Source organism: Desmodus rotundus, chromosome 7 (genome assembly GCF_022682495.2).
Source record: "Desmodus rotundus isolate HL8 chromosome 7, HLdesRot8A.1, whole genome shotgun sequence".
NCBI lineage: Eukaryota > Metazoa > Chordata > Mammalia > Chiroptera > Phyllostomidae > Desmodus > Desmodus rotundus.
In genome coordinates, this window is record NC_071393.1 from 10,290,706 (window position 1) to 10,317,373 (window position 26,668).

Genomic DNA, 26,668 nt, shown 5'->3' on the forward strand with positions numbered 1-26,668 from the left:
TATCCAAATTCAGCTACTTGAAAAAATGGCCTGGTCTTCTTCGGCCACTTTGCAACTTAAAGGGGCTGTGCTTCCTGCTTCCCTGACACTCCTTTTTACCCCGGACTTCTCTGAGTGAGGCTGGGGGTCCATCAGAGGGTCTCTGGGTGTCGTAAAAGCGTGCCTTTCCTCTGCTTCTCAGGCTGGCAGGCTCCCTCTCCTCCTGGCCGCCTCCCCTCACTTCCTTGCTCTCGCTTCCTCCCTCCCTCTTGTGCCCAGGATCTTGGCCCACGTCCCTGAGCCCGGGCGGGTGCCAGCGGAGGACGCAGGAGGGGTGAGGTCACGTCTCCAGAGCCTCGCTCCACGGGCTTTTCAGAGGCTCGCCAGCAGCCGGCGGCCAGAGGTCCAGACCGCGCCGACCGTGCGCTCCTCCGCCCTCCCTGCGCCGCCGGCCTCGCCCATGTCTCAGTACGCCCCCAGCTCGGACTTCAAGACGGCTTTGGACAGCAGTCCCGAGGCCAACACTGAAGATGACAAGACCGAGGAGGACTTGCCCAGGCCCAAGAACTACCTGTGGCTCACCATTGTCTCGTGTTTTTGCCCCGCGTACCCCATCAACATCGTAGCTTTCGTCTTCTCCATCATGGTGAGTGGGTTAAAACCAGGAGCGGCCAGGGAGGGGGGACATGGGTGGCACTGCGGCCCTCCTGGGGACCCAGTTTGCTCTCCACGGTTCCCTTCCTCGGGGCCCCGCGCGCCCCGGGTTTTTTGTTCTCCGCATCTCCTCCTCACCTTTCTCGGGCTCTTGGAACTCTCCCCTCAATCGGCGGCACCTCCTCTGCGCTCCTTGCGGGGCTCAGCCCTGACCAAGCCTCCCCCAGGCTGGCTTTCCGCTTCAAGCGCCCAGGGTGCACTCTCTCTCCAATCCCGGGAAATTCTGCCGTGGAGTTCGCGGCCTCTCCCCCTGCCTCCCCCGACCTTTCTGGGCTCTAGTCGGGTTCTTCTCTACCCCCTTCTCTAGAACCTCAAAGCGCGCCACCTGCGCGGGCAACTGCACGCCGCGTCCCCTGCGCGCGCAAGCGCCACGTTCGCTCCCGCCGTCCCGGGCGCTCCCGCTCTCCAGCGTGCTGGACCCGCTGGCCCTTTTACCATCGAGTCATTCCTCTCTTTGCTGCGCGCGGGGCTCCGCCTCGGCCGCTGTGCGAGGCCCCCAGAGACTCCCGACGCCCTCTCCTAGACCCCAGGCCCCACGCTTTGGCTCGTCCTCTCTGGGGCAACAGTCCCTTCGCGCTTCCTCCTTCTCCAGCGCTCTCTCCGGCCCACCTTTTTAGCGCGCCCGCTCTCTCTCCAGACCTTCCTGGAGTGCGCGCTCGCCTCTCTTTTACTCTTTCTACCCCAGCACATCGTAGTTCTCACTCATTTGCTGCGCAGGGGCCCTGTCCCTCCCCTTGCCTCGCCGACCCCCAAGAGCTGCCCGGCGCCCCTCCACCGCTCTGTCCTGCGACCGGGGCGCTCCTGGGAATGTATCAGAGACCGCGCTCCCTGCAGCTCCACGCGCCCTTTGCGCGCTGGCCTCCGGGAACTGCGCGTTCTCTCCCGAGGACAGATAGAGGTGCTTCGAGTCCGCCCTTCCGGAGCTCGCCTCCGTGGCCCTCCTCAGCCCTAGTAGGAACTCCCAGGCGAACCCCACCAGCAGGGCGACGAGCGCCCGCGAGATCCTCGCCTTACTGACTGGAGCAGCTGGCCCGGGGGTGGTGGCGGGGTGAGGTTCCGACTGGCACTGTCCCGGGACAACCCTAGCAGGGAGCTCCCTCCCCCACCGGCCCACCTCCTCTGCAGCTGGGTGACGGAACTCCCCAGCCCCAGACGGGGAGACTCCGGATTCAGCTCAGCGAAGATCGACAGCTTCCGCGGCGCCCTCCCACCCCATTCAAGTCCGCCCACACTTGCCCATGGGTGACACCACATTCGCTTCGTGGGCGCCCACAGAGGCCTGGTGTGCACGCGCCGACTTTCCTTTTCCCAAGCCCCCTGCGCAGGCTATCCGCAGCAACCTCCAAAAGTGCAGCCGCTGGACTTAATACAGCCTGGGTTCAGGCCTCAGTTCACCCACGTGCCATCTGTACGAAGTCCAGGAATCACTGCATCTCTTAACCTCAGCCTCTTTGTCCGTAAAATGGGAATAATCGTAGCCGGTTTGGAGCGGTTGTTGCATTGAGAATATTGTAAAGACGCTTGAAACAGTGCCCAGCACGGTGTTACTAGATCAAGTGTCACTCCCTGAGGCTTTCTTCCGTCACTGTTTAAAGTCGGAACTCCCCACAAGTTCTCTGCGCCTGTCCCTGCTGCCTTTTGCCCAGAGCACTTCCCTCCATCTGATACATTATTTCCCTCGTTAATATACTTCCTGTCTGTGTCTCTCTCTTTAGAATATAAGCTCTGCCAGGGCAGGACTATGTGTCATGTTGCTGTTTCTTCACCCAGAATAGATTCTGGCAGGTGGTAGATGCTCAATAAATACGAAGCGGATGCATGTATGAATGAACGGTGTTGATGGATCGCTGTGTCTGCCTTTTCCCCCGGTGCCAGAGCCCCAAGCCCCTTATCAGGTTCCTCAGAAACCCAGCCAGCTTCCTCTCTTCCTTCCTCCCCCAGAATGTCTGGTCTTCATTTGTTGTTGTTGTTTGTTTGTTTGTGTTTGTTTTTTGTTTTTGTTTTTGTTTTCAGCAAAGCTGGGGAGGATCAGCAGCCCAATTCTCCAGAGAGCGGCCAGGGTCTATGGCTGGTGTTGGTGTCCACACAGTATCCTGGTTTATAAACGAAGCAGCAGCCAGTTGAGTCCCTTCCCAGCGGTGGGGGGCGATGTGGGGGGAGGAAGGAACCTGCCTGCAAAGCCTCCTACCCCCACCCCCACCCCCACCGATGTGAAGTGAGTTCCAGCCGGTGGTGACAGGTTGCATACTGATGATGCCACCTGGTGTGTCCTGGGGGACAAGAGCTGTGTAAGCTTTGAAAAGAAACTTTTGTGGACGCCCTTATGCCCATTCCCACCCCAGGAGACAATTCTATTGCCAGAACACAGACCCCGGAATCTGAAAGTTGGTTCTGAGCATGTATACCTCTTTTCAAAGCCCAGGTTTCTTCATAAAGAATGTGAAATTTTGTAGGTTTAGCAAACCTGCTGTAAGGCAGGATCAAAATAATGCCCCCACCCCGCACAGTGCTGGGCGAGCGCCACAACTGTCAGACGGACAGGCAGATGTGGGGCTGTGTCACCCATGAAAATAAACCGAGCATCAAGGAAGCGGAAGCAAATTCTAAAAAGAGCTCCCTTCATCCTCCCCACTGCGCTCCCTCTCAGGTACAGGAAGTGATTCTCAGAGTAACAGGGGCTGTGCAGGTGGAAGGTGGCTGACCAGCCCTGCCGGGGGGCTGCTTTCCTCAGTGTCTTGTGATGTTAGGTCCTGGCTCTTTTCAAACCTCACCTATCTGTAAGTTGTGATAAATTCAGGTACACCATTGCCCATGGAGGCACCTGGAAACCTGGGGAGCACCTGTGGTGCCTCATGGACTTGGGGCGCTCCTGGCATTTTTGTGAACGACCAAGAGTACTAATGCCCCTCAGTGCTGTAGGCTGTTCCCCAATGAAGAATTGCCCCACCCCAAACATCAACGGCAACCCAGTATCAAGAAATACTATAAGATAATGCAAACTGATGAAACATAGACGTATGGAAAATATTGGCAAGGCTCAAAAGAACTAGTTCCCAGAACTGCATAAAGAGCCGACAATCTCAAAACAATCATCATCTTTATTTATTAAACCAAGCCTGAAAAGCCTTCTATAAAATGACAGAGTTGGAGTAGGTACTTGGGAATAATAAAACCACCTTGGAGAATATACGTTTGAGTGTCCTTCGAGTTGTGGGTGTCTGTGACCTTTGCATCGCCCCGTCCTGGGGGCTGAGGCACAGCACACGTCCTGCCTGGCTTGTTGCGCGGGCCCTTGGTGGGTGGAGCATCGCCAGCAGCGGGATCCTGGAAGTCTTTACTTCTCCTCCCGTTCGAAGTCCATTTGTTGAAAGTGCACTTACCCTGTCATCACTTTCAGGGACACATATGTCCAGAGTTTCCGCCCAGGCCGGGCCACTGCTAGCCCGTGCTGCACGCGCGTGCGAATTTGAAAATGGCACCTCGCTCCCCATGCAAATGCAGTGCGTCCCGGGGCACGCAGCTTGGAACGCGGAGCCGGGCCGGTTTTCAGGCCTCTTTCATCACGCTCGCAGGCTATCCGGGTGCACCCCTGGTTATCGCTGTTCACCCCAAGTGAAAGGAACCTCGTGTTTACTGTGCACCTATTATGTGCCAGGCTCTATCGCAGGCATTGGGGTACTCCCTTTACCTCTGTCAAGGGGAGAATAAGATAGGGAAGGTCTCTGCTCTCTGGGTCTGGGAGAAGCAAGGTTCCAGGCAAGTCGCAGTGTTGGAAAATTTAGCTTGAGTTCACCATCCGTTGGTTTTGTAGCTTGAATTTGCCACCTGACTCGAGAGACTGGAGTTCTTGATGCTCAAGAGTCCATAGTGAGCCTCCATTCTTGATGATGGTATTTGATACAATCATTTGTGCAGCTGAACCAATGAGGTCACCAGAAAAGCAGTGACCAGTAAACATGTTACTGGAATAGTAACCGTTGCAGCCTAGAGGTAAATATTAATGCTGAACTGAAACACACACAAATAAACAAGAGTTTTGGTTAAGCATGGCGTATTGAACACACCTGTTCTTCTCCACTCCCTTCTGAAACCACTTATAATGATAGTAAATGAATTTTAAGGGGTACAAACACCCAAGGACAAATTAAGAGAACAAGAAAAGGGATGAGAAAGGTGGAAAAATAGTAGAAGACAGAAAATGGCTAGCTGAGCCCTGACTAACTCCACGGAGTAAATAACACTGAAACGTAAATCCTGCAGAAGAAGGAGCCAACAAAGCGAAAGTCAGTTTGCCCTACAAAACTCTAGGAAGGCTCAGAAAGTGGAAGTACCAACTGATACCACCTCTGAAGGAAGGATTGAAGGGTAGGGCTGAAGAGAAAAGGGGCCTTTGAAAGTCTGTTTAAGAAGTTGTTCAACTACCAGAGATCACCTACCTCCCCATGCAGCAGCACCTACTTCCTCAACAACCCTGATAGAAGACGGGAGATTTGTAATCTGGTGAGATTCAGCAGAATGACTCGAGACACCAGGCATGGCAGAGAGGCAGGTGAAGGCGCCATGCTGAAAAGGGAATTAATGCAGTGCCTGCCTATTGAACAAAGAAACCCCTACCGCTGCCCCTACTTGACACCCTCACCCTGGCATCCAGGCAGATCGGAGGATTTCTCTCCAAGGACGTGACCGTCCAGAACAACAAAACCTACAGGTACACACATTTGGGAGTTCTCCAGAGAGATGATGAATGCCCCGCCCAGGCACCCCAGGGTGCCTGCCCATTGACAAGCCCCAGCCTCAAGAAGTTTTTCAGTGTCTCACTTTCAATATGAAGAGGTGGTCAGAGATTAGTGGATGTTTGAGAAATTCTTCTAAATTCAGAGACCTGTGGTTTACAAAAAGAAATGATGTATAAGGAAAGGAATAATGTGAGAAGTAGAAGAAAATGTCAAGAATAGATGTTTAACACCCTTAGAGAAATAAGAAACTGTGTTGTGTCCACAAAATAAGAATAGGTTGGAAAAAATAAAACAAAGAATAAAAACAGAGCTCTTGGGAATTAAAATAGGAGGGTAGATTAAAAAAAAATAGGGGAAGGATTAGAAGTTAAAGTTGAGGGACCCTCAAGGAAGTAATACAAAAATCAAAAACATAGAAAATAGCCCTGGCTGATGTGGCTCAGTGGATTGAGCACCAGACTGCGAACCAAAGGGTCGCTGGTTCGATTCCCAGCCAGGGCACATGCCTGGGTTGCAGGCCAGGTCCCCAGTGGGGGACGCTCGAGAGGCAACCACACATTGATGTTTCCCTCTCGTTCTCCCTCTCTTGCCCTCTCTCAAAATAAACAAATAAAACCTTAAATCGTCTTTAAAACAAAGGAAATTCTGACACATACCACAACACAGATGAACCTTGAAGACATTATGCTAAGTGAAATAAGCCAGTCACAAAAGGAAAAATATTGTATGATTCCACTTATATGAGGTACTCAGGGTCATGAAATTCACAGAGACAGAAATAGAATGGTGGTCGCCAGGGGCTGCAGAGAGGGGGAGTGAGGAGTTAGTGTTCGATGGTGCAGCCTCAGTTTGGGAAGATGGGAAGTCTCCCTCTGGAGGCGGATGGTGGTGATGGCTGCCCAACAGCGTGAATGTACTGAATGCCACTGAGCTGTACCAGTAAAAATGGTTAAAATGATACATTTTATGTTAAGTATATTTTATCACAATAAAAACATGGAGGAAGCAAATAGTCCCTCCAAAGATGGAAACAGTCAAGAAAATATAAGGAAGTTTGAGAATAATTCCAAGAAATCCAACATCTAACCAGAAAACTAAAAAAGTAAATTTAAAGAAAGGAAATTATCAAATAGATAATTTAGGAAAAATTTCCAGAACGGAACACGTGTGTTTCCCGATTAAAATGGTCCCACAATACCCAGTTAAATGAATGAAATGAGATGTACGTCATAGCACATCATGGTGAAATTTCAGATATTTAGGATAAAATTTCTCTCCAAACCTACAAACTTTCCAAGAGAAACATGCCACGTATGGATTCACAATGGCTTTGGAATTTTCATCAGTTATGCCGAAAACTATACAATAGTGAAAAAATGACTTAAAAATCCTAAAGAAAAATTATTACCAACTTTGATTTTCAACCCATCCAAACAAAAAATAAAATTACCTGCCATGTACCTTTTCTCAGAGAGCTATGGGAGGATGTGCTCCCCCAAAATGAGGGAGTAAAACAAGAAAAATAAAGACATAGTATCTGGAAAAAATAATCCAACATAGAAAAGAGGTAAAGAGAAATCCCCCCTCAACACAAGGCAATGGGTCTCATAAGCCCACAGAAAATGCATCTGATCATGGATAGTTGGTCTAAAACCATCGTCAAAATCCACTACACGGTCGTGGGCTGGCACAGTTAGCCACAGCCCTGCCCGAGCCTGACCACACCTGCTCTAGAAGACAAGGTCTGTGGTCAAAAAGAAAAGAAATACCCACAGGATGGAAGACCAGCCAAACTGGGTGTTCTTCCACCTGACCCAGGTTGCTCATCCATCAGAGCTGTATGTTTCAAGTAGGCTTCAATTAGGTTTCAAGGTGAGATTTTTTTTTTTTCCAGTAGACAGGGCAGAACTTGGAAATAAGTGGTTTTGGTCCAGGCAGCTGACCCAGGAGGCTGAATACCATTCACAAATTGGAGGTCTAAATATTGCCTCAGTGGTCTCAGCGTGACTTCTCTCAACCCTCTCCAGCTCTCTCCACACGATTGTGAGCTAAGAAATGGGCTATTGAAATCATGGATCCCTATGACTTATTTCTTATGAGTTCCTGTCCTTGAAGCTCTGGAGAGCAATAAGATGGCCCCAAATGATACAGACCTTACCTGAAGGGTGTCGTTGTTGGTATCTGTTCTAGATGCCCATTGATTTCACAGATGGGCACGTTGCCTGAGCAGCCTTTGCCGTGTTGACTACTTTAAAAATCTTCCCCACTGTTTAGCAGAGGGTGGCCACTGGCATTTGGTGTTTGGGAATCTAGAATTTAAACTGTTCTTGGAGACTTTCAGTCTTACATTGTTGGAGGTACAGCCTACGTCTATCTCAGTATATTAATCTGTGTGTTCCTATAAAAGAAAATACATTTTAGCTCTGGCTGGTGTAGCTCAGTGGATTGAGTGCAGGCCTGCAAACCAAAGGATCACCGGCTCCATTCCAAGTCAGAGCACATGCCTGGGTTGCAGGCCAGGTCCCCAGTAGGGGGCATGCAAGAGGCAGCCACACATTGATGTTTCTCTCCCTTCATTTCTCTCTCCCTCCCCCACTCTCTAAAACTAAATAAATAAAATCTTTAAAAAATAAAGAAATTGAGAACTCAAATGCTAAGTAAAAGCAAACTGTATGCTTTCCTTTGGGATTTGTTGAGGCCTCTGGCCAACCACGGTGCCCTGTGGCTCTTCACGGAACAGTAAAGCAAGGGGCCTTCCCTAAGTATGCTGCCCGGGATCCTTCGATCCTAGGACAAATATGCCAGAGAACACCCTTTGGGGAACACTGTTTTCCCTGATTCATTGGTTCTCACTTTTAATGAGCTGAGTCCTGATGATGCAGGGTTATTGCAGGGAGCGCCACCCTGACACTCTTGTCTTGTCTCTCCCCTTTTCTCACACTCCGGTGGGTCTTCATGGGTCTCTCCAGCCAGATGTTGCTGTTCTTCCTCCCTCGTTCTCTTTTATCTATAGATGAAACCCAGGAATTTGTTTTCATGTTTCCTGTACCCTTTATATCGTCTCTCCCATCCCCCAAAGTGAAGGAGATCTACATTTAACTCTCTCTCCTGATAACTTCATTTGCTCTTTATAGTGCAGCATTGCCATTATTAGTATTAGTATTAGTATTATTATTATTACATTTGCCTATATGTCTTTACTTCTCGAAGCATTGGCAGTCTCACTGGTTCCTTGCAAAACGCCAGCAAGCTATGCAAGCAAGCGGCTCTCCCATTCATCCATGAGAAAATGGGGCATGAGAAGGTGACACTAGGGGACATAATTAAACATGACAGCCCCCGCCGTGGAGTTACAGTCTACCCTTTGGAGCATTATAATCAGACCACTATGCCTTGCTTTTCGATAGGGACGCGGCTTTGATGCTCTGAAAGCTTTCTCTTTTAATAGACCTGCCCCATCGATACAAGAAGCCTCACATAATACCCTCAATCAAGCCTGGCAGAATTCCTCTCTGGAGTTTTGGCTTTAATGATAGACAGGCAAAAGGACAATTCTTGCTTTGTCCTTGAAGATATTTTTGGGGAGAAACAGCCAGAATTCCAGGAAGGGGACAGACAGGCATGAATGAATGAATGAATGAATGAACGGTGACGAGGAGGCAAGTGCATCTTCTGATCTGCAAGCCCAGTCTCTGAACTCCCAGCACTACCTTTAGGTGCAGAAACTCAGGAGCAGGCAAAAATCTAAACAAGAAATCCCAAAGTCACCTGAAAGCTCAGTTCTTATTACTAAATATTTACCAAGTGACAACATTCATCACGCGATTTTGAGGAAGCCTGCTCTCTAGGAGTCTGTGAAGTAAGACGTATTGATCTATCCAGATTCCTTACACCTGGACAAAAGTATCTCAGACTATGTGTGTGCATTGACGTAAGCCTACACAGGTGTGTGAGTGTGTGAAAGGGAGAGACACAGAGGCAGAAACAGAGAGGCAGAGAGGGACACACCCACGCACAGAGAAAGAAAAATCTCACTGACTTCCCAGTAGCCAAACACGCACATGTGCCAGAGATGAAGGCATGACAGAGGCGAAGGTGACTTTGAAAGAGAGATGTTTTGAAGAAAAGATGTGTCCTAAAATTAGGATTTTTTTTTTTTATTGACAACTCAATAGATCAAAATACTGGCATATTGATGGTAGCAGATGGAAATTTTAAAATAACGGAAATAAACCTAGGAAACATGCAAGAAAGATTAGACCTCCTTTCTAGTCAGAAATAAGGATTTTTCCCAAAGGGGATAAAAAGAAAAAAAAATCTTCAGAAAGAAGGAAGGGGTTGGTAAATAAGTCAACTGTTCTCCATCTCAAAGGGTGATGCTCACTCTAAATCATGTTCTTATCGGGCCGAAAGGGTTGGCTCTGTAGTTAAAGCGGATACTGTTGTATCCCGATGTTTTGTTCTCGTCCTGAAAATCTTTAAGGACAGAGAAACTGCAGTTTAGTACAGTGCTGGCCACCAAGTAAATACTTGGAAAATGTCACAAGTTGTATCATTTTGATTACCCTTTTACCGGGTTTTTACCTAAGCAGAAACTCACCTCTTCTAATATAAGCCCACTGGTGTTTTTTTTTTAATTGAAATATAACTGACATGTAATTTTGTGTACGTTTTTAAGGTGCACAGCGTGTGGATTTGATACAAACACACTGCAATATGGCTGCCACTGTCACATTAGCGAGCCCCTCCCTCGTGTCACAAAATCATTTCCTTCTTGGGGTGGGAGTGGCCTGTGATCTAGTCTGGGAGGTCTCTGAGGTTGAGGAGTTTGCGGTTTTCAGCGCAGTACCGTTTGCTAGAATCGCTGTGCTGCGCACTAGTTCTCCAGGACTCCCTCCCTCCTCTTTGATGTTCGTACCCTTAAACAGCATCTCCCCGATTCTCCTCTTCCCCGGCCCCCGGTCACCAACATTTTATTCTGTTGTTACAAGTTTGGCTCTTTAGAATTCACATAAGTGATATTGTACAAAATGTGTCTTTTTCTGTCTCACTTTTCTTACTTGGCATGATGTCGCCAAGGTCCGTCCATGTTGCCGCAAAGGCAGGATTTCCTTCTTTCTCACGGCCGAGTCCTATTCCACTGTGTGTGTGTGTGTGTGTGTGTGCGTATGCGTGCTGTGCCTTCTTTGTCCAGTCATCCACACTTGCATCCAGATCTTGGCAATTATGAAAATAAACAGGCGGGTGCGTCTATCTCTCCAAGATCGGTTTTCATTTCCTTTGGACAGACACCCAGAAGCGGCATTGCTGGATCACGTGGTAGTTCTATTTTTAATGTTTTGAGGAACCTCGGTACTGTTTTCCATAGTTAAGCCCCCTTTTTTTGTTCTGTCTCAACCCCAAAGAGGGCACCTCATGCTCCTGAGATAAGTTCTTGATACTTTTGAAGGACATGTGGCTCCTAATATTGTCCCTTAAGCCACATCATCCCTGTGGTGAGCACCTACCAGCAGAAAGAAATGACAGACCCAGGAGAGAAGGTCTCCATCACTTCAAACATCCTCGGAGCCCCCAGGAAATCTCTTCCACGTTTGTGTTGGACTGTGGCAAAGCCCAAGGCCCGTTTGGAATGAGAAGGAAAACGGGGAAGGCAGGAAGTGTGGCGAGTAGACATTTCTTTGCTTGACCAAAGGCAGAGAAAGCCTGAGTCCCCAGCCTTCTCTTCCACTGATGGCCGTCCCTGGCTCCTGCTGCCATTGCACAAAGCTGGCTCTTAGGTTCAAAGAGAAAATCTGGAAAAGGGAATTCAGATGAGGGAGGAGGGCTTTAAGCCAACACAAAGAAACATCACTTGAGTGCACTCGATCCCTTCACAGAAGGTGCCACAGCACCTGGGCGCCAAGTCTCATGGGTAGAAAGCAGGTGTGGAGGCAGGGTTCTCCCACATTCATTCATTCATTCATGCAGTAAGTTTTGAGCATTTACTATATAATATACCCAACACTGTAGTGATCCTGTAGATAAATGCGAGCTTTATACAGCTGCCAATTGGGGCACCTGTTTGCTAAATGGTTCTCAGTTAGAAGCGGCCTATATGTTGGGTCAGCAGATTAACGACTCTTTTTCCCCTCGAGAATTCTGAACCATTAAGAAATGAGACACAGGGAACCAACAGATGAGCTCTTTGGAGAGTGTGGCTTCAGATCTATAGCCAAAGGGATTTGTTCTCCCCCACACTGGGCAGACTTACCCACTGCTCCTTGGGCAGCGCCGGGCAACCACAGCCTTCGCCAGCTTGTTGAATGAGACTGGCCCCAGCTCTCTGGGAACTTAAGCATAAGTGGGGGAAGACAGACCATATAAACGGGGAAGTATGAGAGAGGACTAGTGGGGCAGATGGTGGAGAACAGATTCTACTTTTAAAACTGGTTGGCAAAAGATGAAGGATGAGAACAAGCCAGCTGTGGGAAGGTCTGGTCTGAGCCAGGACATGCAAAGGCCCTGGGGTGGAATAAGCGTGGTGTGTTCCAGGGACAAATGCTACGACATCTATGTCATCTACTTAAAATGGACATAACTGCCCCAGGAAGGAATCCCAGAACAGGCCACCAAATAGAAAGCTCAGGCTGTTACCCAGTGGGGGTCACACAAGAGCTCTTAACAGACCATTACTTTTGCCCTGGTCTCGAGCCAACCCACCACCACATTTAGCACAAATTCTTGGTTTATTTTTACTTCAACCCTCATTCCACACTACAACAATTACTCAGTGCTAATGTGGCCACTGAAGAAGCAGGATCTCCTCTTGCCTGGGGCCCAGTTTCCCTTGGCATCAGTGACCTGTGAGTTTACATGGGGCTTATAGTAATAAACCACAGCCCAGGCTTCCCTGGTTCTCGTCCCTCCCTGCTAAGTCAACTCCTCACAAAATCAAAGTGCTTTCTGGGTTTCCAGGAGGCCTGTCTCTCATGCTCACACGAAAGTCTGCTCTGCTAACTGTTAACACCTGCAGGGCCGGCTGCTGCTTCCGGTGGGCACTAGGGTAACCCGGCTGCTCCTGAGCCCGGCTTCCACCTGTTGTCAGACCCCACTGACTTCTCTGGGCTCCACCAACGGCCCCCTGGGGCCCGTGAGGGGCAAAAGCTCTGCCTCTGGGTCTTGCTTCTTGAAAACAAAATACAGAACAGTGTACAACTTAGTAATTTTTAGTGTATTCACAAGATTGTATTATCATCACCGCTATTTAATTCCAATAAATTTTCATCACCCCAAAAGAAATCTCACGCTCATTAGCAGTCACTCCCCATCCCCCCGTCCTCCCAGCAACCTCTAACCTACTTTCCGTGTCTATGAATTTACCTATTCTTGACTTTTCACATAAGTGCAATGACATGTTATGGGATCTTTCATGTTTCACCTCTTTCACTTAGCATAACATTTTCAAGGTGCATCCGTGTGTTGGCGTGTGTCAGTACTTCACTCCTTTTTAAGGCTGAGTAATCTTCCGTTGAATGGCGAGACCACATTTTGCTTCTTCATTCATTTGTTGATGGACATTTAGGTTGATTCCTTTTTTTTTTTTTTCTCTTATAAATAATGCTGCTATTAACGTTCATGTACAAGTGATGAAAATGTATGGGGTTACTCTGGGTCTCCCCTTGGAAGTGTAGATGCCATGAGTAGCCTTACCCATGGGCTGCCCCTTCTCCGAGAACCAGAGGGGGAAAGGAATTCATAAGAAGACTTATGGGAAGAAAACAGTCCGCAGTTGATACTGAAGGAGGTTTTTCATCTGTTTTTCAAGCCAAGCACGGTTCCATTCCCGGAATCACTCAACGTCTCCCTTGTGAGCCCCAGAGAGATGGTGGTTTGCAGAGAGGAGGGTCCCATACAAGATGCCAGACTGGCATCAGGTGGTGAAGGCTGGGTGGGATTCGCCCACCACACACAGGGAATGTGGCTGCACCCACATTCCCCTCGGTCAGGTCGGCTGCTCGGTCACAAACAGCTCAAGTGGCCCAGGGACCCTGCCTCTCACCGGTGCTCAAGGGCAAAGCACGCACACAGATACGGCACGGACTGGCTGCTCTTCCCACTTGGGTAGTCGCTGCCGCTGAGAATGTGAGATTCGTTTTCCACCCACACAGCCAGGAGTTGGCAACGTTTAGGGACAGAGGGAGCTTTTCACTATGTTTTCGTCTGGTTAGAGCAACCCGAGCGCATTGCCACCAATAATCTGAAAACTGGGTTTTCCAAGGTTGCACGATAAATAGAGTGATGTCAGTTCAGGAGGGTCTGAATCTACACAATTTTAAACTGGATGATGAGCTCAGAGTCTGGGGTGCCAAGGTTCTATGCACCAGCTTTGATTGTGAAGCCTCTAAAACAAAGGGGACTCAAACTTGGGTCCCCAAAGATTTTGCTCCACAGCGGCAGAGTCTTATCACCTATGGTTCTGATAAGCAGCCCAGATGACTCTATTGCACCCCAAGGGTCTCAGGTTTTTGAGGAAGAACAAGACAGGTCATGACAATTCACCATAAAAGCTAACATTTATTGAGCACACGCTTTGTGCTGGGCCAACACTGACCACCCTGCCTGCATTAATTCACTGGCTCCCCCAAAGTGAAGAAATCACTATTACTATTGTCCCCAGTTTACAGATGAGGACACTGAGGCTTAGGAAGCCGGAGAGCTTGCTCTAATTCTCACAGCCAATAAGACACGGGTTCGGACTCAGATCTCTCGGAGTTCAGAGCCTGCGAGGACACTTCCTTGGGATAAAATCTTAAGGGGGTGAGCACAGTGCCCTTGCAGGACATCAAGGATTGTTGCCAGAGGTGTTCCATCCTGAGAAGCTTTAAATAAGTAAACAAGCGCCGTGGCGACCCAGGTGCCCCTCGACGCAGCCGGGGTCAGGACATGTGGTGCAGCACACGACCAAGTGTCGGTCGGCCTGTGAAAGGAAGGAAATTCCGACACTCGCTACAGCACCTTGACGATGAACCATGAGGACAGGGTGCTGCCTGAAATAAGCCAGACACGAAAGACAAGTACGGCCTGGTCCCACTTACATGAGGGCCTAGAGTCGTCAGCTTCATGGGGACAGACACAGTGGTGACTGCCAGGGACGTGGAGAGGGCGGACGGGGGAGTGAGAGCTCAGCGGGTGCACAGTGTCAGCTTGAGACGACGGATGACGCGTGCAGTAAGGTGAACGTACTTAACACCCCTGAACTGTGCTCTCAGAAAGAGTTAAAATGGTACAGTTTGTGTTATGTGTATTTAGAGTATCTGATGTCTGGTCCCCACACCAGTTAAATCAGAATCTTTCCAGGACAGGGCCCAGCTATCTGTATTAAAATAATAATAATAATAACAATAGCAACAACAACCAGGTGTTTGGAACAAGCACCCAGGGCTGTGGAGTCGAGATTCAGCCCTCAGAAACAGGAGCCCACCGTGCTGGCAAGTCCCTCACATCACTGCAGGTTCTGGCTCGCCCATCCCCACAAGAGGGCTGGAAGCAAATCCTCTCCATTGAGGAGTCCCCTGGCCTGTTGCTGACAAAGGTGGCTTGGGTCCAAGAATTAATGGAAGGTTCTGGAAGCAGAAAGCTCTGTGGTATACTGGGTGTTTCTCTGGCTGGTAATTGACTGCATACGCCTAACCCCCACTTAACAGTCCAGGAAGGGGAGGGACTGTTACTCAAGTGCTGGGATTTCGGGATGAAGAGGACAGGTTCCCACTGAGATCTAGGAGGCACCACACTGATGGAGTCGAGTCCCTCCGCCCATCCCTCGTGAACGCGCATGTCCAGTCTTTGGGCTGCAACCCAGCTTTGGGGGCATTCTCCACAGTGGGACTTATTATAAGAGAGAAGAATGGCATCCGGCCTTCAGCTCAGCAACGAGCCTTCTCTGGGCACCCCCCCTTTGCCTGGCACTGGGCTCGATTCCAGGGGGACCCCAAGATGCCCTAAACAAACTCACAATCCATAGGGAAACAGACATATTCATTCAGCCAACGTTTCTTGAGCTCCGACAATGTACCAGACACTATTCAAAGTACTAGCAACAAGAGCGTTATGTAAAATATTTACAAGTTTGGCTGGGGCTCAGCATCAGAAAGGATGCTCTGCTGGGCCCAGTAATAACCCTTAAGTTGCTGGAACACGGAGAGGTCTGGAGAAATTCAGAGGAGGGGCCAGGGGCTATATACCAGGCAGTACGCAATATTTCACTATTTTAACATCTGGGAAAGCCATATGAGTAGGTACCAGGTGAATGACAGCTTGGCTTGGCCATAGAGGTAGACAGTCAGCCAAAGTCCCTGATCTCATGGATCTACCTTCCAGTGCAAGAAGAGGAAAACCTTTTCCATCATAGACCAAATAAATATTTTAGGCCTTGCCTAAATAAATGTGATTGTGTGCCAATAAAACTTTATTTATAAAACAGCAAGCTGAATGTGGCCCATGGGTCGTAGTTTACAAACCCCTGTTCCAGTGGATGACACAGTATACCTGTTTATCCTTTCCTTATACAAATATTTATCAAGCATCTTGTCCATGACAGATACCGCTCTGGGCACTGGTATACTATGCTGAACAAGACCACGGTCCCTGCCTACATGGTACTTACACTCCAATGGGAGAGGTGAAATCAATCATTTTAATAGGCTATGGTAAATACTAAGATGGAAGTAATCAGAAATACTGAAGGGGAAGTTAACACAGCCTGGGAGTTCAGGGAAGGCTTCCTGAAGGAGGTGTTGCCTGCTCCAATCAGCCTGAGAAGCCCCTGTCTTTCCCTGTGGACTGTCTGTCATCACTCACTCTTCCCTTGTGTCCCCAGTCTCTGAACAGCTACAACAACGGAGACATTGACGGATCCAAGCGACTTGGGAGGAATGCCAAGTGGGTGGCCATCGCCTCCATCATTATTGGCCTTCTCATCATCGGTATTTCTTGTGCAGTTCACTTCCTAAAGAAGTAGGTAGGTCTTTGTGAATCCCTCCCGATGTAAAATGGCTTTTCTTGAATGCTCCTCGGAATCTGTTAGGGTAGGTTGGGTCATTCTCTGGTAGCAGACAACCCCAAACAAAAGCGTTTTCATGTTTGCTTCACTGTGAGTACATGGGCAACGGAGGAGGGGGAAGGGCCTCTCCTCCACACAGTCATTCAGGGCTCCACGCTCTCCAAAGCTCCCTCCTATTGCAGCTGCTCTATGTAAAAAGGGGGTTGACAAACTTTCCCTATAAAGGGCCAGATAGTAAATATTTTAGGCCTTGAGGGCCATGTGGTCTCTATCATCATCTCTGTCGCAACTACTTAACTCTGCTGTTTTAGCATGAAAGCAGCCCTTCACGATATGTGAATGGATGGGTGTGGCTGTGTTCAATAAAACTTTATTTACAAAAACAGGTTGTTGACCTGCGGATCCTAGTTTTCCAACCTCTGCTCTAGAATATGACGCCTCCTCGGGCTAAGACAGGGGAGAGAAGACCCAAGAATCACACATGGGTTCTCACTGGCTCAACCCTGGAGTGACAAATGTCACTTGTGGCTAAAACAAGTCACAGTTCCACCTGACTGTAAGAAAGTGGGAACCAGGGGAGAGTAAATGGGATATTCGGGATTATTGCCAGTTCTGCCCTACCGCCTGATCTGCTAAATGATTCCCTACACGGTTTTGCACTCAACCAGCCTAACTGTTCTCCAAGGGCAGGAGGGTCGCCACGTAGTTTTGGTGCCACCAATGAGCTCTCACCTCATAAGGAGATGGATGCTGTTGATGTTTCCCTCTGGATTTGGACAAATTTATTCTGGTGTTGGGCCAGCTGAGATGGGCTCCACCTGCTAGAATCAATGACATTTTCCATGAGAGGTTTGACAGGGGTAAGGTCATGTGATGAACAGCCAAGCCTCAGAAATGAGAGGCCCACATCCATCTGTCTCTCCCTGTGCAACTCCTGGAAGGCAGATAAGAACTCTGAGAAATCCTTTAGCTCTTCTGCTAGAGCAGCACAGTTATTCCCACACCATTTCCCACAAGCTGAGAAGGTCAGCCCGTTTGGCTTGATTTTAGGAAGTGAGGCAAGAAGAGGACACTCTTTAGCCTTCCAGATCAGCCAACCCAACCTTGGTGACCAAGAGCATAGTGGACGTCACAGTAGGTCAACTTCCTATGGGACAAGCCAGATCCAGGAGCAACCAGGGGCAACTGGATGGAGGAGGAAGTGTCACAAAGGAAAGAACAGAGGGCTTGGGCCACAGAGGGGATGAAAGGACACTAAAACATCAAAGGAATCTCACGGCTTCTTGCCTGCAAGATGGCAAATGGGTGATGTTGGCCTGTGAAGAAGACAGTCGGGGAACAGATGTGAACACACCTGCTTTTGTTCTGTGAGGGAGGTGTGATGTGCTGTGGGTGTGTGAGAGCCTGGGACTGCAGAGCGTGGGGTTAGTGGTGCAGGTTTGGCACCTGACTTCCCAGGTGTACATTCCCCCTCTACCCCTCGCTCACTGTGAGACCTTCAGCCATCTGCTTAGGGTCCCTCAACCTCAGTTGCTCCCTCTGCATAGTGGGGATTATAGTAGCACCCATGGGGAAGGCGGATGAGATGACCTGCAAAATGTGGACAGCTTGGTGTCTGTTTCTTAGTTGGTGCACAGAAGCATGTAGCCATTTATTAATCCTATTACTACTATTGTTATCATCATGAGTGAGGGAGGCCCTGAGAATTTCAGATGCCACTAAATGGAGTTCAAGGCTTTGGTCACACGAGCCAAACTCAAAGGATGGTGTTCCAGGGGAACAGGCCAAAGCTTGGCCTGACTCCCAGGGACTTCTGAAAATACATACTGCCCAGGCCAGTGTTTGAGCTAAGTGGGTTATAATCATAGCGGCTGACCCTGACATAGAACTTAGCATATTCCAGGTACTGCTCCAAGCCCTTATAGGAATTGCTCCTCACTAGCTCCTCACAGCAACCCTCTAAGGTATTATCATCCCCATTTCACAGATGAAGAAATTGAGGCTCGGAGAAGGAAAGAAACCAAAGATTTCCCCGATGTCTCACAGCTAAGTAGTGGAAAAGGCAGCGTTTAAACCTGGGGTGTCTGGTTCTGGAAACTGTGTTCACCACGCAGTCCCTAATTCAACATAAGCCTTCTAGTGAACTCAAGAGCCCAGGCCAGTAAAGGGCACTAGCCCTGGGGCTACCTCCAGCATTGATTTACATGGAGTGGAATGGTGAGGTTTCAACCTACAAAATGACATGGGATGAGTCAGAGCCAAGGGTAACAAAATCAAAGACCCTGGAGTTAGGCAGGGAGCATACATGAACGAAGCAGCCTGGTTGTGGGACAATCGGGAGTAGGGGGGACCACGGCAAGTTAGCACCATTTGAAGGGAGCAGCCACCCCTCCCGCTCCAGCTAATTGTTACCACTTAGGATGTAGGCTCCATGGGCCCATTTTTCAAGACATTGGAAGGCTGGGTTTTCATTTCCAGTCTCCTGACTTTTAGATGCGGATGACCAATTCATATTGCTTAAATACGTGGTGAGGGGCAAAAACAAAGCAAAAACATACAAAACCCACATCAGCAGCCTGGAGATTATCTCCGTTGCAGTCTCTGGTGGACAATCTGGCTTTCAAAGACCATTTTGCCCATTAGACACCCCGAGAAGCTTTACAAAGGACCCAGAAGTCTTCACACATGGGAACTTTCTCCATTCTTCACCCAAATATTTCTGTCTGGAGACAAGGCACTGATACGTGTGTGCTTGTGATGGAAGTTCTGTTAGTAGTTACAAAATATCAGAGTGAGTCCCCTCCCCACCCCTCCTTCCCAAGACGCCGTTCACAGTGGCGACGGCGTGGTCTTCAGCACCAGTCTTACCAGGATTCAAATCCTGGCTCTGCCGCAACATCTGTGCCTCAGTTGCCCTATCTATGGAGTGAGGGCAGAATTACTTCCCAATCTTTATGGCCAGTTTCCTTTTGGATCAATTCCTTTCCCTCCATGTTATCAAAGAACACAAAAATGTCTTCCAGAATTAGAATCCATGGAGAAGCTCAAATTTTTCAAGGTTTTGCATCGATGGGGGAGAGATTAGAGAATGAAATCAATTCTATCTTCCACGTAGACCAACAGCAAGGCCAATTTCTCAGTCAACCTTTGAAATAAAATTCCCGAGCCACAGGAGAAATTGATTGGCATGAAGGAATTACAAGGCAGAGGTTCCCAAACTCTGGGCCGCCTAACAGTTACCTGGGGAGGTTTTGGAGACACTGGCATCCAAGCACCCCTTCTGTGGATTCCAACTTGCCTTGCCAGAAGTGAGGCCCAGGAATCTGCATTTTCCAGCTCCCCACTCCCACCCAGGAATTTAGATACAGGTGGTCAGCAGAACAACAGTCTTTGCTAAACCCTGGCACGCTCCCTCCCTCCCCAATGCAAAAGGAAGAACGCACTAACTGTTGCCAGCCATTAACGGACTGGTCAGTTTTCATTACATCAGCAAACTCATCATCCCTAATGTGTTGTATCTAACTCCACGCCAAGGAGGGGAGTCAGGTTCCCGCCTGGAGATGTACCCACAGGGAGGCTCTTCTGTAACCATCTGGAAAGGCAGCAAGGACTGGCCGAGCCCAGAGATAAGACAAAAAGCCTTGAATATGTGAGTTCTCTGAGTTTCATTTCAAAGAACTGTCTGAAGTAAGCTATTGCCTTCTTAAAAATTGTGAAGTCCTGTCTTTAAAAAAATTTATTCTTTATCCACATCAACAAAACTGTAACCAGTCTCAAGGTCCCTGCCTTTTTTTTCCTTTTTTTTTTTAAAGATTGTATTTATTTATTTTTAGAGAGAGGGGAAGGGAGGGAGAAAGAGAGAGAAACATGGATGTGTGGTTGCCTCTCACGAGCCCCCTACTAGGGGCCTGGCCCACAATCCAGGCATGTGCCCTGACTGGGAATCGAACCAGTGACCCCTTGGTTTGCAGACCAGCGCTCAATCCACTGAGCCACACCAGCCAGGGCAGGTCCCTGCCTTTTAAAAATGATTTTTTTATCCTTATAAAACAAAACAAAACCTGTACCCAATCTCTCCTCCCCCAAATGACCAAAATCCCAGGTAGTTTGTTTTCTTGGAACAGACTCAGGTCAGGATAGTCTTTACCTGAGCTCACAAAATTGCCTCATTCACCCTAATTCTACAGGACGTCTCTGTAGGCCACGTGGTGTTTGTGGAGCAAAGAAAATACAGTTTTGTGACATCGGGTCCAGAAGAGCTGGGAATCACTGAACTAAAATCCCCAACGGTTTCTGACAGAACGCTGGGCCGACAGAAGACAGCCAGCGCATTAGAAATGTGTGTCATTCTTAGAAATCAGGCCTTCGTGTTCCGAGTTTTCCAAATGGAGTCAGAGAAACCTGAAGTCTCTCCAAGTCAAAATTCCCTGCTCTCGGGTTGCTACGGAAAGTGGACAAAGGAATCACACAGAGGTGAACCCTGTAAATGCTGCGGAAATCTATGCATCAACCCTAATCATTCAAGTCCCCAGCCACCATCAGCCTGTCTTCAGGTTTGACTTTCTGCTGGCGCCTTGGGCGTTCTAGCAAGGCTGGCTCACGCCAGTCGTGTTTCTCAGAGCCTCAGTGACAGATTCGGCTGACATGCTCGGGGAAATGCAGGTTCCTGGGCCCAGTCAAGACCCTGAGTGGCCCTGAAATATATGTTATCATGAACATAACCCCCCAAAATAGTTCTAAGTATTCTGAAGTTGTAGGACCACTGTTCTAGGGCTTTGGGTTTAATGAACAGCATTCTTGCCTGTGTGGACACATGCCACCAAATAGGACATTTTTACATTCCTAAGATGCCTGGTAGAAGCTTCCTTTAGTCCCTAGAAAGTCTCCACACCTCCCGAGTTTCCCCTTCCTTCTCTCCTCATGGGCAGGCTCACGGTCACACATCTGATGCTCAGTGCAGTGGAGTGGAGCTTCCCTAGCAGCAAAACCAGCTGGCCGTGACAAAGCTTGGGTGTAGAGGAGACAAGGGTTGTCTACCACAGAGATGACCAGTGATGTTTGGTGGAGCTTCAACTTACTCGGGGGTGAGGCTATTATGTCAGGGCACGCGGTGAGCTTTGAGTGAAATCGAAATTGATCTTGGAAACATCCACAGGAGGGTACCCTGTTAGCGTCTCACACACCAAATCTTGATCACCCCGTTAATGCTTCCTCCAGTGTTGGAGGAGGTGCCGTTCCTCGGCTTGAGCCTCACTGGAGCCACACTCCGAGCTCACAGTGAAGGAGCGGGGGTCACCTACCCATCCCTGCTCTCGAGCACTGAGCCAGGTGGGGCCAGAATCTCCAGCTCCATCTAAACAGTTGCTTTTTTTTTTCTTCTGGAGCAACAGGAACGGTTGATTTGCCATAAGTTAAACCCGCATAATGCAACCCCACTGAACTTCCATCTCTGTCGGTCTTGCAGGTACCTTACGAACCAGGCACACCCCGCTGTGTCTTAAAAATGCTTGTCATTCTTAGAAATAAGAGCCTTCTTGTGCCAAGGCTTCCGTTGAGGAAGAACTTGACTTCTAAACAAGGTTAAGGGTCCCAACACTGCCTCCCACTGGCAGGCACAGAATTAGCAGATATTAACCCATTCTGCACTGGTTAAGCTTCTGTCTTACAAACAGACTGGAATGAGTCCTCTCTTAATTGGATTAGGATCGGAAGTAAGCATATATATCAAGGTAGACAAGAAGTTGGCCTTTTTACAAAATCACAAAAGCCAATTCATCTTCTTCCCTATGTTATTGACTGGAGTGAGGCCTTCTGCGAATTATTTTGCACAGATGTGTCTTCAGAGAGTTTCTGTGATGCCATGCTGAAAAATGGGGCATATTAACTATTTCCAGAAGGTCAGAAGGGCCTTTCTTTGTTGGTTTAGATAAACTGAGATACAAACAAGTCACGCTAAATCATCACCAACAAAGGAAAGATTTTTGCTTTGAAAAGAATGTGAGCTGGTGGACATGGATAAAGAAATCAGAATAAACACGAAAAAGATGCTCGACCTCACTGGTAACCAGGGAAACACAAAGTAAAGTAACAATGAAATACTGTACTTCTTTTGTCTGCCAGATTGAAACAATTTAAAAGATGGATGATATCGAGGTTGACGAGAGTGTGAAGAATTGGATACTGTTGGTGGAGGAGTAAATTGGGACAGACTTTGGACCTCAATTCCGATGTATCCATTAAACTTTAAAATCCCTGTGCTCACCAACCCAGCAAGTCTACCTCTTAGTAGCCACCGTAAACACAGGTGCACAAAAAGGCATGTGAAACAGTGATTTTTTTTTCCCCTTAGCTACACATCAGAATGGCCTGGGAAGCTTTAAAAAACACCATTCAATGCCCAGAGCCCACCCTGGACAAGTCAAATTAGAATCTCCAGTGATAGGGCTTGCAGATGATTCCAACATACAGCCAGGGTGAGAACCAAGGATGTGCAGCGATGTTCATTGCAGCTGTGTTTGAAATAGTGGAAACCTTGAAATGACCTAAATATCCATCAGTGGGAAAATGGTTAAATATGCAGTGGTTTATTTGTAGGATGGATTACACGCTGTCATTCAAACATGGAAATCTCTTCCTTACTTGATAAGGCCCCACATGACCCCTTTCCCAGCACTCTCTCCTGACTCCTCCACTTCAGCAACAATGCATTTCCCTCTCTTCCTTGAGCAACACAAATAGGCTCCTGCCACAGGGCCTTTGCACTTGCTGGTTCCTCTACCTAGGATTTATGTCCTCCTGAAATCCACATGGTTTGTTCCCATCTCTGCTGCGGATGCTTGCTCCTATGTTACCTTAGCAGAGAGGGTACCCCAGACCAACCTTTCTCAAATAGCACCCACAGCCCTCTCTCCTTCCCTCTGTCCCCTTCTCCAACTTTACTTTCCCTCCTAGTACCACCCCTCAGAAATTATATATATAAATTTATGCATATATTTAATATATCATTTCACATATATGTATAGGTATTATAAATGTATAAATTATTATATTTATATATTTATATAACATGTAACTATATATTATAGTTATATAATTCATAATTCCATGTAATTTATATATAATCATATATATTTTTATGGTCTGTTTCCTTCTACTGGAATGAAAACTCTGGGAACATTTTCATTTCTGCCATTGCCCATAGGAATAGAACATAACATTTCAGAGCGCTCTACTTTGAAGCTGGACTATTAGGGTTTACACCCAGATTCTGCCTCTAAGTAGCTGTGTGTCCTTTTAACCAGGCTGTGCCTCAGTCCTCTCATCTATAAAACGGGGATAAAACAGTACCTATCTCAGAGGGCTGTGCAGGTTAAACTGTGTAAAACACAGTAGCCGGCACATGGTTCTCACTACGCAACTGGTGGTGGCGGTATTCTCACCGCATCTAGAGCAGCACCTGGCTTGTAAACACTTATCAGATAGATGAATAAGTTATACGCAAAGACACACGGAATAGCACAATCCCATTTATGTAAATACACCCACAAGATGAATTTATAAATGCATAATTAGGATTTAAATGCAGAGGAAAAAAATGCCTGGAAGAGGCATACCAAATGCTAACAGCGCTACTAACCCTTAAGGAGAAGGAGATTCAGAAATGCTCACAAGGCATTTTGTTGCATCTGTATCATTTAGTGTTTTTTTGCATGAGCCACGTGTAGAATAAAATACATTTCCAAACACAATCTGTTTCTCCAAAGCGCTCAGACTCCAAAGGGCGCAGTTCCGCTTGCCCACATCAGCACTTAGAGAATCAGAGTAATGGGGGGGGCGGGGCGCGGAAAGGAAGCCCTAGGCCAGGAGGCAGGTCCCGCGGTCTTTCTCTGTCTCACCCTGTGTCTCTGCACCGCACAGCATCACCTGAGCAGCCGGCAGTCGGCCGAACACGGAGGACAGACCTCATCCACAGGCCCCAAAGGAGTTTCCGAGGAACGGATCCCTGACTTCCGACTGTGAGATCTTTTCCTCCAGGACTCTCCAGAGGCAGGTCCCTGGCATCCGAACTTTAAAAACAGGGAGTCCAACATGCAGGAAAACCGAGCAGCACAGCCAGGTCAGCCAGAGCCATTGATTTCTTTTTAAGAAAAAAAATCGAGTCTCACTGTTTCCGTTTAGCAAAAGCCATCGTGTCCATTCCTCTCTGGAAATGAGCCTCTGAAATCTCATTACTTTTGGGGGGTGGGGGGCGTTCCAGATTTGGAGGGGAGGAAGTTTCTAGGAAGAGCAACAGGTGATGGCAACACATTTGCAATGTCAAGTACAAACATTTGCAGCACGTTTCAAGCCGTCTAACAGAGCTGAATTTATACATTTTTTCCCCTTTATTTTTACGTGTTGTTGCTTCACTTCAAGCTTCAGTAGCTCCTCCCTTATCACAGACACACACCCTGGGACCTTCTGGCCTTTTTTGTCTTGCTCCCGCTTTTCCTAAAGGCCCCCTCCCTTGCTTGCAGCCACCATGGGTCAAATCGACCTCAATGTCACCTTCCACTCCACCAGACTCTGAGAACATACTCAGCAATCAATTCTAGGTACACAAGCACCTTCCCCATCCCAGTCTTGGGAATAAACTGGCTGTGTTTCTGGAATGTGCTTTTTTCAAACCCCCTCTCTCTCTTTTTAGCAAATCTCAGGCAAGATCTTTGATTTTCCTGGATGCCACCTGGAAATGCCATCCCTTGTATTTCTTTTCCGTCAAACGTAAACCCTTTTGGAGGGACTGTCCCTGTTTAGTGGTTGCTCTGCCTGCCAGACACGCTCACCCAGTGTTTCACGGGGTGCCAGGCAGACCACCGGTGGTCCACACGGTGATTTTGACATCATTTATGACACGTTAAATGACACGGAATCGTGAAGATCATTTCCCCTTTGCTATTCTTTCTCAGCCCTGATGACGGGAAGGAGAAAGCCGCTGTGTAGTGCTCGTGGCTCCTTAACCCTTTCTGGCTCATTGGCGCTTTCCCTGTCTCAATAAAGAAAACGAGCAGGCCTCAGGTTCAAAGGCCCCTGTCTAGACAGAATGTAATACATTGTTTTGTTGTTATTGTATTTCTCTATTAATTACCTTCCATTTATGGTTTCTTCTTAGGATGTGATATATCATTTCTGTTCAAATCAGTTGACTTAAGAAAAAGTAAGTGGACTCTTTAAAAGAATATCAAGTGATTAAACACAACAGGTGATATGTATAGTTGGCAAAAGTAGGTTCAAGACCTAATATTAGAAATACAGTGAATGATGAACTTTGCCGAGGCAGCTTGTTCTAAGGGAGTGAGCGTGGGTTTGAGTCAAAACGCTGACTATGCACATTGATGACAGGCAAGTGTCTCGGCCTCTCCGTGAAGTTTCTTCATCTGGAAAACAGGGGGAACACCACCAGCCTGCTTACCTTGATGCTGTTATGACAGTTAATTGCTATCATAGATGTGAACGCCCCTGGAGGGAAGTTCCCGGTACTACACAAACACAGAGCATTGTTCTTAGATTACTTTGAATCTCAGTCATTGTTAAAAATCCTGGGCCCTTGTAAAAACTAAACGCTGATGGACAGCAGATTCCACCTGTCACTTCACCCCCTAGTCCATCAGGAGCTGCCACTTGTCCCAGGGGGACGCTGCATCAGGGCCGTGAATTCTCAGCATGCACACACAGGTCCTGGTGCTATTCCAGGAGACTGGAGCCTCATTTCTGTTTCCGGCGTCTCGGCTTTCGTGTGTGTTTGGCTCCCTGATCTTTTACCCAAGTCAAATGCAAAGTGTTGCTGAGAGGCAGAATAAAAATGGTTTTAAGTAAACCTGTTTGCCACAGTGTGCAAACTATGTTTCTTGGGGAGGAACCTTCCTTTCTAGAAGGTTCCCAACCTTCTAGAGACTCCCCAAACCAAAGTGGGCTCATGGATACCAGCTGAAGCCACGGGTTGGGGCTAGAGAGGTATCAACACGAAACTAACTCACTGCTTGAAATGCTCTTCTCGGAGGCAGCGAAAATGTAGACCCCACTAAAGTCACTTAGCAAGATCACAGCAATCAAGTGGGGGTCTGGTGTTTGCTGGGCCCCAGGCCTGGCAGAGAGCTTTCATACAAACACAGCAGGTCAGGCCTCCCTAGGGCCTCTGCAGGGCTGAGATGGCCCCAGCACC

General features: G+C 48.1%; 1 protein-coding gene across 3 annotated transcripts; it reads left to right on the top strand.

Annotated features, from left to right (window-relative positions):
- The first annotated feature begins 365 nt into the window (after positions 1-365).
- TMEM233 (transmembrane protein 233) lies at positions 366-25,510 on the top strand. Of its 3 annotated transcripts, none has more exons than XM_024566999.4 (3): positions 366-625; positions 16,285-16,425; positions 24,385-25,510. In XM_024566999.4, the coding sequence occupies exons 1-2, from the start codon at positions 440-442 to the stop codon at positions 16,423-16,425; spliced, it is 327 nt and encodes a 108-aa protein (XP_024422767.1). In that variant the 5' UTR covers positions 366-439; the 3' UTR covers positions 24,385-25,510. The 3 variants fall into 3 exon arrangements, with proteins under 3 accessions (XP_024422767.1, XP_024422769.1, XP_024422768.1); XM_024567001.4 differs by lacking the exon at positions 24,385-25,510 and adding an exon at positions 22,588-22,799; XM_024567000.4 differs by lacking the exon at positions 24,385-25,510 and adding an exon at positions 20,655-20,859.
- The last annotated feature ends 1,158 nt before the right edge of the window (positions 25,511-26,668 follow it).

Excerpts from the sequence above, each read along its gene's own strand:
- TMEM233 (XM_024566999.4), top strand. The coding sequence starts at position 440 with ATGTCTCAGTACGCCCCCAGCTCGGACTTCAAGACGGCTTTGGACAGC. Across the intron at positions 626-16,284 it reads CTTTCGTCTTCTCCATCATG|TCTCTGAACAGCTACAACAA; the intron begins GTGAGTGGGTTA and ends TTGTGTCCCCAG.